The sequence below is a fragment of the Microcebus murinus genome, chromosome 11, assembly GCF_040939455.1.
Source record: "Microcebus murinus isolate Inina chromosome 11, M.murinus_Inina_mat1.0, whole genome shotgun sequence".
Taxonomy (NCBI): Eukaryota; Metazoa; Chordata; class Mammalia; order Primates; family Cheirogaleidae; genus Microcebus; species Microcebus murinus.
The window spans coordinates 12,619,596-12,635,843 of NC_134114.1; the positions used below are offsets into that span (position 1 = coordinate 12,619,596).

Genomic DNA, 16,248 nt, shown 5'->3' on the forward strand with positions numbered 1-16,248 from the left:
GCCACATTTTTAAAAAGAGAGAAATAGGTGATATTGCTTTTAATGATGCATTTTGTTTAACCCAGTATATCTAAACTACCATTGCAACATGTAATCAATGTAAAAGAATTGAGATATATTTTACATTCTTTCGTTGGTACTAAGTCTTGGAATCCAGTGTGTATTTAACAATTAACAACACATCTCAATTTGGACTAGCCCAATTTCAGGTGTCCAGTTGCCTGTGTAGCCTCATTCATATCGGACAGCACAGTTCTGTAGAAAACATGAACTTTAAAGGCTTAGGGAAGTCAAAGATTCATCTGCAAGAGCCAAGCCAGAACCAGAGTCAGCTTCGTTACAGAATCGAACGTTGCATGTTTAGAATCCAAGCTAATGACAGCTCCAAAGAAGATAAGGACGTTCTCAAAAATACAAGACAAGTGGTACTGCTCTTTTTGCGCAAAACCCTCCAGTGGCTTCCCTTGACTCAATAAAATTCAAACACCTTTTTATTCTGTAAGACCCTACAGGATCTGCCACCACCCCTATCTCTACTTCTGATTTCCTACCACACCCATTTCCCCACTCTACTCACCCCACTTCAGGCGCAGTGACATTTCTGTGTTTTTTTAACAAGGCTAAGCAAGCATCTTTGGTTGGTACTAAGTCTTAGAATTCCTGCCTATAGGCCACACGACCCTGAACACGCCCTATCTTATCTAATCTCAGAAGCTAAGCAGGGTGGGACCAGGTTAGTACTTGGATGGGAGAAATCCTTTATTCTTCTGCTTGTAATGTCTTTTTGCTAGTTTACTTCCCTTACTTTTTCTATCTCGGCCCAAATGACTTTGTGAGAGAGGCTTATCCAAACCCTTTTGTTAAAAATGGTGCCTACCCTCATAGTCCTTAACAGGCATAACTTTATAGCACTGTATAGTTATCTATTACTCTGTATGTAATTACCTCAAAATTTAACATCAACTTTATCTCAGTTTCTGTAAGTCAGACATTTGAGTGGCTTCGCTGGGTGGTCTGACTACACATCTCACGAGGTTGCAGTGAACAGCTCACCAGGGCTGAAGTCAAGGTTTGACTGTATTTGACTGTGGCTGGAAGATTGCCTTCAAAGATGGCTCATTAATATGCCTGATAGGCCAGGCGAGGTGGCTCATGCCTATAATCCTAGCACTCTGGGAGCCCCTGGCGGTGGATTGCTCGAGGTCAGGAGTTCGAAACCAGCCTGAGCAAGAGCGAGACCCCGTCTCTACTATAAATAGAAAAAAATTAATTGGCCAACTAATATGTATAGAAAAAAATTAGCTGGGGCATGGTGGTGCATGCCTGTAGTCCCAGCTATTCGGGAGGCTGAGGCAGCAGGATTGCTTGAGCCCAGGAGTTTGAGGTTGCTGTGAGCTAGGCTGACGCCATGGCACTCTAGCCTGGGCAACAAAGCAAGACTCTTGTCTCCAAAAAAAAAAAAAAAAATATGGCTGATAGCAAGAGGTTTGGATTCCTCACCAAGTGGACCTCTCTGTAGGACTGCTTGAATGTCCTTATACATTGCAGTTGGCTTCAGATGGAGAGAGCAGAGTAGAACCATAGTGTCTTAACCTAACCTTGGAAGTCACACAGTCATTTCCAGGACGTGCTATTGCTTATGCAGGTTGGCCCTGTTTAATGTGAGAGGGGACTACATAAGGCATGAATATCAGGAGAGGGAGAGGTAGGGTGGTCTTTGGTGATCATCTTCGGAGAGTGGCTACCACTCACATTTGTTGTCACTGACTTCCCAGTTTTAGCACTGGAAGTCCTCCATTCCAGGAAACCCTTTAATCCTGGACAAACTAGGATGACTAGTCATACTACATGTTAGTTATCTGCATCTGGAATATAAGCTCCATGAGAGCACTCCTTTCATTGTTGTATACCCCAATGCTAGACCAGTGCCAATACCTAGATTGTTCAGTATTTGTTAAATGAATCTTTGCAATGCAAAAGTTGAGTCCCATGATGATTTTTATTCCAGAAAACTGACTTTGAGATTATCAAAATCTTTTATTTATTTATTTATTTATTTTTATTTTTTTTTATTTTAGCATATCTTTTAAAATAGCTGAGCCCCCTGGACAAATACCCACTTTAAAAATATGGCTGGTATTAGTCATCAACTGGAATAAGCAAAGCAGTATGTATTTTCAAGCTTCCCTAAAAAGTAGAGCAGAAGATGGTTGTATAAAGTAAAGAACTTCTGATTTTACTCTTTCCTATTATCATTCTTACATGGTTCCTCCCACATCTGTTCTTCAGGCCATTATTTCCTCCCTGTCTCCCTCAGTATATTTTCATGATCCTGCCATTTTAGCATCTTTGAGTTCTCCATAGATTCTTCTCTTTTCTTCTGTAAAGGGTTGTTTCCTACACCATATTAATTTTCCAATGTGCTCCTCTTCTTCTGCAATCTCCAACGTGACCTTACTCTTTTCCTTTAGCCTATTCTACATTAAATTTAATTTTCCTGTAGAATTTTACTTCTTATGTCGCTTGTTCTATTAGAAAATGGTTGCCTGTTGCCCATGAGATAAAGTTTACATTCTTTTGCCTGGCTTTCAATATCTCCCATAATCTCTCCCCCATGGTATCTGTCTTTTACAGTAGTCTACTGGTTCTAAGTTAAGACATTCCTAACCCTAAAAAGAGTTTTTTATAATTTGTTAGGGATGGTAAAAAAAAAAAAAATACACAGTTAACTATCATAAATTACGTTATCAAGTATGAAATGTCCAGTTGCCTTAAATACTAAATTTGACAGTTGATATCTCTGACATTTCACTTTGACATTTCTTATTTTATTTTTATTGTGAAGGCACATCTTCAGTCTTGCAAATGCATGTGTTGGCTTGTGATTATCTTTCAGATTTTTTTGAGCAATTTTTGTAAAATCATGGATGAGTTAAAAATTCATGTTATTTTCGAATATGAGTTTCGTCGTGGAAGAAATGCAGTGCAGACAGCTCAAAATATCAACGAAGTATTTTGAAAGGATATGGCAAATGAATGTACAGTTTGTCGATGGTTTGAGAAGTTCCATTCTGATGATTTTAATATTGAAAATGAGCCACTTGGGTAACCTGAGACCAAGGTGGATGGATAATGATGATCTCAAAGCTGTAGTGGAAGTGAATCCATCTCAACCTATGTGTGAATTAGCAGCAAGGTTTGATGTTACTAGTCCAACAATATTGGGTCATTTGGGATAAGGTAAAGAAGCTGGATAGATAGATTCCACATAAATTAAACAAGCATCAGAAGAGAAGGCATCTTGAAGCTCGGTTTTCTTTGCTGTCATGACATAAATGTGAACCATTTCTATACTATTTTGTTATGTGTGATGAAAAATGGATTCTTTTTTGACAATCACAAGCATTGAGCACAATGATTGGATAAATGTGGAAACACAGTCCAAAACTGAATATTCATCAAAAAAAGCTAAAACACAATGGTGGTCCAGTGCTGGTGATTGATATCCACTACAGCTTCACGAAATCCTCCCTTGTCAGTTGATTACAGTGGATATGTCTACTGCATCCAATTGGATGAAATAATTAGGATGCTTGCAATTAAGCAACTGAGGCTGGTCAATAGAAACAGGCCAATCCTGTTGCAAGAAATGCTTAATCACATGTCACACAAACAACACTGTTCAAACTGTCGCAGCTGGACTTGGAAACTCTGTCATCAGCTGTATTCACCAGACCTTGTATGAACCGACTACCACTTCTTCCAGTCTTTGGGCCACTTCTTGCAATGAAAAATACCCAGTTTTCTACAAGCTGTGGAAAATGCCTCTCGTGATTTCATTGCCACTTGCTCTGCAGGCTTCTTTGCTGCTGGCATAAACAAGCTACCCTTAAGATGACAAAACTGTGTGGGTAGTTGAGGCGCATACTTTACTTGTACTGCTTTTTTTTTTTCCCCAGCCACTTGTGGAGCTAGCGCGTACTGCTTCTTGAGATATTATAAGCTATACTTTTGATTCGAAATCGGACATTTCATATTTAAGTACCTTAATAGAATGAAGACTGGGTCTACTACAATGAAATATAAAGAAAGGGGAAATGATCATTTAGAAATAGAGAAATATTATCCAATTAGAGAAATCAGAAAAGTTTTCATTAAGGAGTTGACATTTCAGATGGGTCCTGTAGGAGGACTGAGGACTTTTTCTTCAAGTGGAAAAAGGGATGTGGAACAGGTAGAAAAAATACTGTGGAGCAGGGGTCCTCAAACTTTTTAAACAGGTGGCCAGTTCACTGTCCCTCAGACTGTTGGAGGGCTGTTGGAGAGTGCGCCGCACATTCCACACATGCGCACTGTGGGCCCCGGACTAGTCGGCTGCTAAGCAGGACAGGCAGCTGTGGAAAAAACACCGGACGGGCCGGATAAATGTCATCGGGCCAGATAAATGTCCTCGGCCCAGCCCTCAGGCCGTACTTTGAGGACCCCTGTGAGGAAGTAAAATAAAGGACATATTTAAGACAACTATGTCTAGTTCGGGTGAAGCATAGGATACAGGTAAACAAGGGAAAATAAGACTAAAAAGTGTTAAGGTATCATTGGCGAGAGACTTGAATTCTAGTGTTCGCTGTTCATTCATTGCTTGGTAAACAGTAGAGTCACAGAGTGTTTCATTTTATATGGGCATCAGAAATAGAATGGGACCTTGAGTAGATCCAATAGCAGTATCCGGAACTGATTAGAGAAATACAGGAAAGGAGCAGGTCTACAGCCAGTAGTTACTTGGTAAATGCAAACCAGGGACTGTTGAGTTAAATCTCTGCAGCACATCCATAGCACTGTCTTAATGTGTCTAATCTCTGCTGGCAGTACTGCTTTCAAAAATATTTATTACCAAATTGATCACTCTGCTGAAGAATTTAAATGAAGACCATCCATAACAAAAAAATTGAAAATGTTAAAAATTAGAATTCCTCTCAATACTGTGAAATAGCCCTTAAGATAGGTCACTTACTTCTCAGACTACACGAGTTATGGTGCACACTGTAGAAGTGACAGTACACACAATAATGTGGTTCCTGTTTCAGTCTTGGAAGACTTTGGGATATTAATCTTTGATAATTACAGAATTTAAAATAGAGGTAATAAGGTTGTCTTAGAGTCCATTGATATACTGATCACAATAGTCTCTTGTGACAGGCTTACTGCTTTTCAAATATTGCAGTGGCACCTTGGGTGGTTTTTTTTTTTTTTTTTGGTATTTTTTTAAAGGAAAGTGACAAAGGAGATTGGCTTGGTTGAGGTTAACTTTTGGGGGGTAACAAATATAGAAGAAATAACTAAAATACATTTATCGTATAGTTTACAATTTGTATGAATTCTGTGTTCATAAAAATGTTAAGTGCTATGAAATATTTTCAGTCAATTGTTTTTGGCTATCTAGATATATAAAGTCTTCTTCTTAATTTAATAAGGAATTGGAATTTACAGCAAAGTGTGTTTATTGAGCATTTTAAACAGTGTAGATCAGCTAGTTCCTGGATTCTTTGACAAAAAATTATAATAAAACAAATATCTAATATTTGATAAAATTCTGTTAAACTATTTTAGATTATGATCATTCTTAATGCATCAGAAAAAAAAGCTAATAAGTGTTAGGTAATGTGATATATTGGAAAGAGAATAGGCTTTAGGGTCAGGCTGGTTTTTCCTCTTACTCGCTAGGTGACCTTGGACAATTTACCCTATTCTTTGGCAAAATGTTCTTACTACAGAGTCATAAGTATTCAACTTATGACTTAACTATAGAGTCATAAGGATTAAATAGGATCTTAACTATAACTGAATGTTCTCTATGTGTTTGACTAAGGATTAGCATGCTTTTCCTGAAAAGGGCCAGATAACAAACATGCTAGGCTTTGTAGATCTGTCACAACTATTCAACTTTCCTATGTTATAACATAAAAACAGCCACAGACAATACATAAATGAATGAGAATGCCTATGTTCTCATAAAACTTTATATATGGATGCTAAAATTTGATTTTCATATATTTTTCACATCATGTAAAAAGCTGGGCACAGTGGTGTGCACCTGTAGTCCCAGCCACTTGGGAGGTTGAGGTAGGAGGACTTCAAATTGGAGCCCAGCCTGAGTGGGTAACATACACAATCTCCCAAAACAAAACAAAAAATCATTCTTAGCTTGTAGCCCCTACAAAATCAGGTGGCATGGCCCATGGGCTATAGTTTGCTAACCCCAGCCTTAAGACATTTATTGGATCTTTATTTTGTAGATGAGGGAAACAGGTAAGGAATTGTTAGGTGGTTTTCTCAGAACTAGTTAAGTGTTATAATCATTAAAAATGACTAGTATAGAACCCTACACATGGTTTACAGAGCCAACTGAAATAATAAGACATTTTGCAACACTTTCCATCCATTTATTCCACAGGCATTTATTGGACAATGAGGCTGATACAGTGCTATGCCCATTAAAATAACCTTACAGAGTTTTCTTGTAAGCAGTTGCTTGTTGATTGCCTTTGTTTTAATATTTAAAAGGATAGCTTAGTTGACACACAGGAAAAAAAAATCAGTATCTTGGTTTTATACAGACTTCCCCCCTGCCCAAAGTGCTTCTGATACTTTTTTGTCATTCATTCTCAAAGCATCCCTGTATGAAAGGAGGAGAATTAACGTCCTTATTTTATGAGGAAATAGATAATTTGGGGGGAAACTGAAGCTGTGGTTTGGGGATGTTATTTGACTTTGAGATTGTGTGTTATGACCATAATATTAACATCAGAACCAGAACTCATATTTCCTGTATTCCTTTCTACCATAAATGCTGTGGTGGAAATGGAGGACTAATACACAAAAATATAGTTCTGAGACTTTCTAACTTCATCATGACACAAATCATACATGACAACAGTAATTCAGTAAGGGTTTTCAGAATAATTTCATGTCTTACAACTAACACAGCTGCAACAGTGTAAAGAAATACACCAATCTAAATTATAAACATAATAAAAAACATTAAAAATCACCTTTTTTCTTAAATGTGCATTCACTTCTTGCCTAAAATCTGTAGTATGCTGGAATTTGTCATTTTTATTAAAGGAAGAAAGTTGCACTTATTTCAAATATAAGAGTGAGATGCCTAAAATATGTTGAGGATGTTTGCAAATTGCACAACCTTATAAAAGTTTCTTTTCCCAATATTCTATTAAACTGGGAAGGAGGCAGTTTTTAAGAAATTGATTTTGAAGATTTTTAGGGTAAGAAAAAAGCAAAGGTGTTTCAGAATGAGAATATTCAAGCCTGAATTGACCTTTCAAAGCAAGTCTCAACCTTTGAGCACTGCTTTATTGCTTCAGATCAAAATGCATGATTGGCAAATACTATTCCCATTGTATGGTTTTGCTCAGCACTTTATAGGACATATGCAAAAACCTTTCTACAGCTCTTAATTAAAAAAAAAAATCCATGGTTCACATTTAATGACTGGATTCCAGTTAGATCTTATAAGCCATTCTTTATCAGTTGTTTCATTATTGGAGAAATTAATTACTGTTGATATAAATTCTCATGGTAAAGGATATGTAGTTCCCTAGTTAATCACAAATTTGCTACTATATCTTACACCAGAAACAGTGCCTGCCCTACCAAAACACCCACACCCTTAACATTTGTGTTTGTTTGAATTGTAAGTTTTGAGAAGGGTATATTATTGTATTATATAAATTTGCAATCATATATTCTTATACAAATATTATTAAAGTACATATATAGTTATAGGGCTACTGTCCATTGAGAGCTGGTATGTCTTTTCCATAGTGCTGATAACACATTTTTCTACCCTACCAAACTACCCCCATTCTCAAACCCCTTTTGATTTACAGATTATAACATTTTATTCTAGATTTATTGTTCACACCATCAAACATTCTCAGCCCTTGAATATATCTTCTTGTAACCTTGTCCAGTGAATTATAATATATTCTTTAATTACTTGAATTATTAACTTTCTGTTTTCTCTTCAATGAAAAAACTGAAATGACCTTTAAACTTTTTGACTTCGTGGCAAAGGATGTCTTTTAAAATGAAGAAACATACACATAAATAAAAGAATCCTGGTAACAACTGTTTTATAAATATGTGACTGTATTTTTTCATTTCCAGAAACTCTTATTGAATAGAATTCAGGTATATTCCTCCAAAACCCACACAGTTCAGAGATGTTCTAACACCAAGTTTCCATTTGTATTAAAATGGGCAAGATAATAAAGGCACAGGCTCACTTTATCAATAAAGGACATCAAACACAATCAAGAGGCACTAACAACACATAAGCATAGTCAGTCACAAAAAGCAAATATTCAAAGTCTTCAGTAACTTTTCTCCCTTTAACATTTGGCAAAATTCAGTCTAGATACTTTAATACCTCAGAAAGAAAAAATAAATAAGAGAAGCTACATTAAAATGTCAGATTACCTAGAATTAGTCTTTAAAAATATAAGAAAAAGGGATAAAAATGAAAGGAAGAGAACACAAATTTCCTATATTCTTAGATTATCCTTCCTTTCTGAGGGTCTCAGATGTCTGAGTGCATCTGCAGAAATGCCAGCTATACCTGAAGATTTAAGAGATTTTTGGTAGTTGCTGACATGGTCCCTCGACACTTAAAGTTTGTATCACAAAAACAAAACTAGCTTGGTTTCTGCTTTTTAGTCCTTTGTTAAAAACCATAAATCAAATTTGGTTATTTAAAAGTGATCTAAAAAAGTTTAAAAGAAAAAAAATATATTCTGTCTTCCCAAGAATAAACAGATTACATAATTAGACTTCAGTGGCAAATAAATATAAAGCCAAGCAAGTTCCTCTCTATCTATACAGACTAAGAAAACAGAGTTGTTATTTCTTTATTGTTGATGACCACATCACTCAGAACATATCAAGCACTAGTTTCAGAATTTTAGGAGACTTTTTCCATGACACAATATGAAAGATAAAGGTTTAAGTCTGAGCAGGCAGAATAGATCTGCACTCACAATATCCCTATGACAAACATATGACAAATGAACAGCAAAACGGCTGAATCTGTTTACATGATAGCCATTGTCTATGTGATATATAACTACTTGCTTTCTATGGGTTAATGCCACCCATTGCAAGAGATGGCCATCAATGGAGCATGCCACTTCACAAGTAAGCCTAAGTCTAACTGCAGAAATAACATGGAAATGTTTCAGCCTATCCATAGTACTTAAATATATTTTTAAATTTTTCCTAGGAAATTAATTTTGATAATATTTCCCAAGTCCTTTAACTAAAGGTACCTTGATAATTTCTGTCTTTTTACATCAAAATCTACCAGTTGTTTTTTTTTTAACAAAACTGTTTCCAGGATTAGGAATAAGGGAGCTGATACAGCATGTATTCACAATTAATTGTTAATATTTTTCAATGAATTACAATAAACTGCTTTTGCATGCTTGAAAAATTAATTATAAAGAAGAAAAGAAAGAATACTTATAGGAAGATTTTAATAATTTGGTGTTTTGGATTTTTTTTTTTTTTGGCTTAAAAACAACCCCCAATATTTATCTCTGACAACACAGTGTGTGTGTGTACATAAAGTTCATTTCCATGCTTATTACATAAAAATAACTATCAGAAATATCAGCCTATCAACACCAGCTGATGTATATCCAATCAATTCACTGCAGAAGGGAAAGTAAAACAAAAAACTAAAGTAATAATTAAAGCTTATAGTTTAATTTTTTTCTGTTTTTCTTTCTTTCTTGTTTGTTTTTTTTTTTTTTTTTTTTGCTTGTTTGAAATTTTTTTTGGTGGGGGTTTTTTGTTTTGTTTTTTTTTGGTGTTCTGTTGCAAGCTGCTGATTCCTAGATTAATGGCCTCCAAGTAGATTTGAAAGGAAGCCTGAAGACTTCTTATTTTGCTGTGTTTCTGCTTCCTGGTCTTGTGTAAGTCCCAATTCACTCTCAATTTGATCCAGCTCTGACTGGTCAAGTAGTTCAAAGTCATCACCTTCTTCAGTGTCTGTGTCTTCTCCTGGGCTGGGTGCAGCCTCAGAAATTGCTTGCTGCACACCCCCTAACTGGTCTTTAATAGCAGCAGTCACTGCAGCTGTGATGACGTTCCCAGCCAGGTTGCTCATCAAGTTAAAGGTTTGGTCACTGTTCAGAGGAAGAATGAGACCAGCTGCTGATTGCCTCTCTTTGCTTGGCCTGTGACCACTGTCCAGCTGTTCCTTTTTTCTCTTGAGCTCAGTGGGCAAGCCAAGGCTTAATTCGTCTTCATCATTTGTTCCCATGCCATTTTCTAGAGATGGAAAATCTGAAAGATCTCGAGAGAAAACTTCCTCGCTAGGTCGGTCAAGATCTGTGAAATGCATAACAGAAGTTCATGCTTAAGTGCCATAACAAATTTGAAATAAAAGAGCTGTCTAAAAGATGTCTGACCTTAATCTGAATCCTCTGGGCAACTTTGGCATTCATCTATCCTCCTGAGTCAACCTGAATCAATTTAACCACATATTGGACCCTTCCCAAATCTGTGACACTCTCTCTACAAACATATCCCCCTCCCAAAGACACATCCCCTATATCTTTTAGCTTTCCTCTTAAGCACAAAACACTGTAAGTAATGATTTAATATTCAACCTTGTCTAAGCTTAAGGCTTTGACTAAAGTTTAAGCATTCACTATAAAAATTCCATCCTGCTCCTAGGGTGGGAATTATCTTAAGCCAATGGACATAATGTATTATCATAAAATAAAAAAATACTTCAATTTAAAGTTTTCATGGGTTCTGGCATATCAAATAGTGAGTATTATCTAGCTTCATTTTCATACATGGAGAACTAGCTGAGTATCTGTAACCTATATTTGTTTGAAGCAATGAAAAGAAGATACTGTTCCTTCTATTCCATGTTCAACCCAACAGCTATGGAAACATTTGGCTGTAACTACAGCTGAAATTGACCATTCTAAGATTCAGGACATCTGAAATGTCAGATTAGGAGGTAAGCTGATTATATTGGTTTTATTTTTCATAGGAAATCTTTCAGTGTAACAGTTAACTCCTTAAAACAGTGATTTGAAATCTTCAATTCAATTAGTGAAAAGCCTTATATCTGGGTTGTATTATTACTGTCCCTTTTATTGTGTAATCTGAGATAGGATGCTTAAGAACAAAGTACTCATAATCCTGATCTTTAAAATGACCTCAATTGTATAAATTGAATGAGCTTGAACTTGAAGAGCTTGAATAAGCTTCAGTGATCTTCTTGTTCTAATGTGCTTTAAAGATGAGGAAATTGAGGCCCACAAAAAACGTCACCTATTCAAGGTCACACAGTCAGCTGGTGACACAGGCAAGACTCCACTTGTGTCTCCCAACCTTCAAACCCATCTTCTTTCAAACACTGCACCGCCTTCACCCTCTCCTTGCTATAGAAAAGAAAGAATGTTCTTGGAAAATAACTATGAAACAGTTTATTCATCTACTCTGTTCACGTGTTCAGTATATGGCTAAGACCACTTAAAATAATCCACTTAGACTAACAGAAGTTAAGTTATTGCACAAATGTCCCTCAACTGAGGTTATGGATGGAATTTGCATTAGTGCTCTCCAATATTAAATTTTATTTAACCTAAATATTAAAAACAATGGAGCTTTTTTAATTTTGAAGACACATATGAAAAACTTCGGAGTCAGTTTTGTACTCAGGGAACTTTCCTTCCATACTTTAGTCCCTCTCAATGAGGACTGGCCCTGAATGTATGGAATTAGCTTCTTTCTCTCCTCTCGTTATTTCTAAAAGCAATGCCACCAGACATTTCAGAAAGTAATTTTTAAAAATGTTTCAATTTCTTTTGTTTTCAAAATAAAAGATTTGGACAGTGAGTTAGATTTTTCCCCTCGTACTGTTTAAAATGTAACAGCTTTTGAGATATAATTTATATACCAAAAACCTCACCCTTCTATAGTATATTCACAAAGCTGTACAACCATTACCACTATCTAATTCCAGAACATTTTCATCACTCCAAAAGGAAACTCATACCAATTAATAGTTACTCTGTATTCCCTCCTTCCTCCAGTCCCTGGCAACCACTCACCTATCTTCCCTCTATATCGACTTGCCTGTTCCGGATATTTCATGTAAGTCCAATCATACAATATGTGGCCTTTTGTGTCTGGCCTCTTTCACTTAACATACTGTTTTCAAGGTTCATCCATATTGTACCAAGTATCACTACTTCATTTTTTTTTTTTGGAGACAGAGTCTTGCTTGTCCCCTTGGCTAGAGTGCCATGGCATCATCATAGCTCACAGCAACCTCAAACTCCTGAGTTCAAGCGATCCTTCTGCCTCAAGCCTCTAAAGTATCTGGGAGTACAGGATTCAGAGCCCAGCTAATTTTTTTTCTATTTTTTGCAGAGATGTGGTCTCATTCTTGCTCAAGCTGGTCTTGAACTCCTGACCTCCTGACCTTAAAGTGATCCTCCCACCTTAGCCTTCTGGAGTGCTAGGATTATAAGTATGAACCACCACATATGGCCTTCGTTCATCTTTTTTTTTATTTTTTTTTGAGACAGAGTCTCACTTTGCCCAGGCTAGAGTGAGTGCCATGGCGTCAGCCTAGCTCACAGTAACCTCAAACTCCTGGGCTCAAGCAATCCTGCTGCCTCAGCCTCCCAAGTAGCTGGACTACAGGCATGCACCACCATGCCCAATTAATTTTTTTCTATATATATTAGTTGGCCAATTAATATCTTTCTATTTATAGTAGAGATGGGGTCTTGCTCTTGCTCAGTCTGGTTTCGAACTCCTGACCTCGAGCAATCTGCCCGCCTAGGCCTCCCAGAGTGCTAGGATTACAGGCGTGAGCCACCACACGGGGCCTTCATTCATTTTTATAACCAAGGAATACTCCACTGTATAGATACACCACATTTTACTTACCCATTCAATAGTTGACAAACGTTAAATACTTTCACATGCCCTTATAATAATAAAAATAAGGTTATCCAGAAATATTAGCATACCGTCGGAAGTGTCTGTCTGTGGAGTGTATCCTTCTGAAAGGTTGAAGGTCCCATTATCGGTCCAGGACACCTCTGAGACATCTGTGTCAGACACAGATAACTCTTTGGCAGCGACAGTGAGGCTAATCTGTGTTAACATAAATACCAGTGGCACATTTTAAGCTGCTGAAGGAAATGCATTGAAAGATCCATACTAACCCCCAAAATGTCAGAGTAATGAAAACTAGATGAGTATTTTCCTTTTGAAATCATCAATCATCTTACAGAAATAGAAGGAGTCTATTAGAAAAATCATTCATCTTTGGTACATGTAAATAATTTTACAGTTAAACCACACAGGAATGGAAAACTAAACAAACAAAAAAATACCTTAGGACAAAGAGCTGAAAACTCTAATTCACTGTCATCTTTGTGACTTTTTTCTTTATCTGCTTCTGTTGAGAAAAAATTTGGAAGCTTTCAGTTTCTTGGCCAGCTTTGACATGGTGTAGTTACTTCATTATATATTCTTACCCCCCATTCCTCACATTCTCTAATACCTCCATATAATTAACTGTGTGCGCATAAAAACCTCACATATTTGTAAAATGTTTGATTTAAAGGAAATGGTCCACATTCGTGGTTCTCCTAGTGTGGTCCCTGAACCACCACCAGCAGCAGCAGCCCTGAGAACTTTTTAGAAATGCAGATTCTCAGGCCCTACCCTAGACCTACTGCATCAGAAGCTCTGGGTGGTTCCCCGCAATGTATGCTTTAATAAGCCTTCCAGGTGGCTCTGGTTCGTGTTTGAGAACCTAGAAGGTCACAGGCCAAGTTAAAAGGTAAAAAATGATCATACTGGTTTTTTCTCTATTTTCTTTTCCTTCCTTCCCCTGTTCTTTCAATCTCCTCTCACATGGCTCCCACGCTCTTAGCCCTACCTGTGTTATCTTTTTATTTGCAATAATAGTCCAACCCAAAATAAAACAAAGTAAATCACAAATAGCAAAATATAGAGTGTTGAGGCCTTTTCTCCCTCCTGACAATTTGGATTTAAAAGTCAATTTATTTGTTATGTTTGAGAAAAAAAAATGTCTAAATAGGAAAGGATATATATATTACTTTGGGGGGCTTAGCTTCTACAATAATATTTAGTAAACGGCTAAAGGTACCCTGAACTATATGAAAGGTGATTTCATAAAAAGAGCCTGTTAATGTCTCATATTTCATGCAAAGAATCTAAAATTGAGACTTCACCTACCTGATCTCTCACGTTTCTTCTGATTAATATATTCTCCAATTCCAAAATCTAGTTTCAGCAGAACTGACTTGATTTTGCTGTATATTTTTTGTCCAATATCATTACACTTAAACAGTGGACACAAAAATGCACACAGTACTGAAATATAAGAAGGAAGAAAAAATAGGTAAAATGCCCTTCATTTTAAAAGGCTACATCTTAGTATTTCACAAAATACTACAGTTCTCTTACCGAAATAATAGAAGTTTTGGGTTTTTTGGGGGAAATGCCTCTGTAAAATAAATTTAAACTTGTATTCTTCTCCTGTAAACATTTTCTATGAAATACTCTACAGTACACGCACATATGTGTGTGTACATGCCATGCTCATAGTCATTGTTTTTAGATTTACAATTAGATCAACTTCCTCCCCTCAATCCTTTTACGCTCAAAACTTATAGAAAGATTACGTGCTTTCCAGACAACAGTCCTGGATTAAAACTTCAACTCTATTTATTAAATGCCATTTTACCCCATGAGAAGTTATTATCACCTATTAGCTTCTCATCAGTAATACTTTCTTGAGGTTACTGTGAAGTATAAATGAGATTAATGCAAACCTTCTAAATAAAGCCTTGCCCAAATTAGACTCTCATTCCCCAGCCCTCTTCTCCTTTAACTCCTAAACAGTATAGAGCAAAGAGTCCTGATATGATATTGTATATTAGTTCTATCTGGGAAGAATGGATTTTAGCTCCAACTATTTGCCATTTGCATTATACATTAGGAATACAAAAAGAAATGAAGATTGCCACACTGAATGTACTGAATTCCTAAGTTCATTTCTTTGTTATTAGGAAATGTCCCCTACTACCTTTTTAAAACAGGAGCTAAACTCAAATATCTCCAGAGACTAAGAAATTATATGTAAAATTTAAAAGCCAGTTAAGAAAAATAGGAAAATATGAGAGTTAATTAAGTGGAGAGTAACTGCCCAGGTTGTAGTGCCAGATCTTCATATTTTTCAGGAGAAGCAGAAACTCTACACTTTATAAACAGCATTTTTTTAGAGTTGACATATGCCAAATTATATAAAGTGATAACAATTCGGTAAGTTTTGACATATGTATACACCTAGGAAAGTATTGCCACAATCAAGATAGTGAACATATCTGCCACCCCCAAAAGTTTCCTCATGTTATTAATCCTTCCCTCCCGCCTCTCCTTGCACTCACCCACCTCTCATCCCCAGGTAACCACTGGCCTGCTTTGTCACTAAAGATTAGTTTGAATTTTCTAGAATTACATATAAATAGAATCATACAATACATATACTCGTTTATTGGCTTTTTTCCACTCAGCCTAATTATTTGGGGCTTTATCCATAATGTTGCACTAATTTGTTGTACTAATTTTTAGTGCTGAGCAGTGACCCATTGTATGGATATATCACATAATGGTATATGGTAACAGTTTGTTTATCCATTCATTCGTTGATAGACATATGGACTGTATTCTGCTTTTGGCTACTACAAATAAACCTGGTATGTACATTCATGTACAGGTGTTTGTGCAGAAAAATGCTTTCATTTCTCTTGGGTAAATACTTAGCTGTGGGATGGCTGAGTCATACAGTAGTTTTTAAGAAACTGCCAAACCATTATCCAAAGTGATTTTGCCATTTGTTGGCAAATGGCAAAATTTGCCAATTGTTCCATATCCTTAATATGGTCAGTATTTTTTATTTTAGCCATTCCGGTGAGGGTGCAATGGTGTGTCATATGGTTTTAATTATTTTTTGAACCACAGAACATGCAAAAGACAAAGGTCTTGGTGTATTTTGTGGGGGTGGGGCACAGAGCTTATTTATAGTTTTCTTGATATATTAACATAAAATTATTCACTAGCAATTCTTCCAATTTTAAAATATATAAAAATATCTCTAGGAAA

At 36.3% G+C, this 16,248-nt stretch overlaps 1 protein-coding gene across 2 annotated transcripts in view; it reads right to left on the minus strand.

Moving 5' to 3' along the window:
- Positions 1-6,832: 6,832 nt before the first annotated feature.
- The window catches only part of RETREG1 (reticulophagy regulator 1), a 135,021-nt gene continuing 125,605 nt past the window's right edge, over positions 6,833-16,248 (minus strand). For both annotated transcript variants that reach the window (XM_012758552.2, XM_012758553.2), the window contains 4 exons: positions 14,320-14,457; positions 13,449-13,513; positions 13,080-13,206; positions 6,833-10,407 (listed from right to left, as the gene is read on the minus strand). In XM_012758552.2, the coding sequence (XP_012614006.2) occupies positions 9,914-10,407; positions 13,080-13,206; positions 13,449-13,513; positions 14,320-14,457 (824 nt within the window). In that variant the 3' untranslated portion in view covers positions 6,833-9,913. The remainder of the gene's footprint in view (positions 10,408-13,079; positions 13,207-13,448; positions 13,514-14,319; positions 14,458-16,248) is intronic.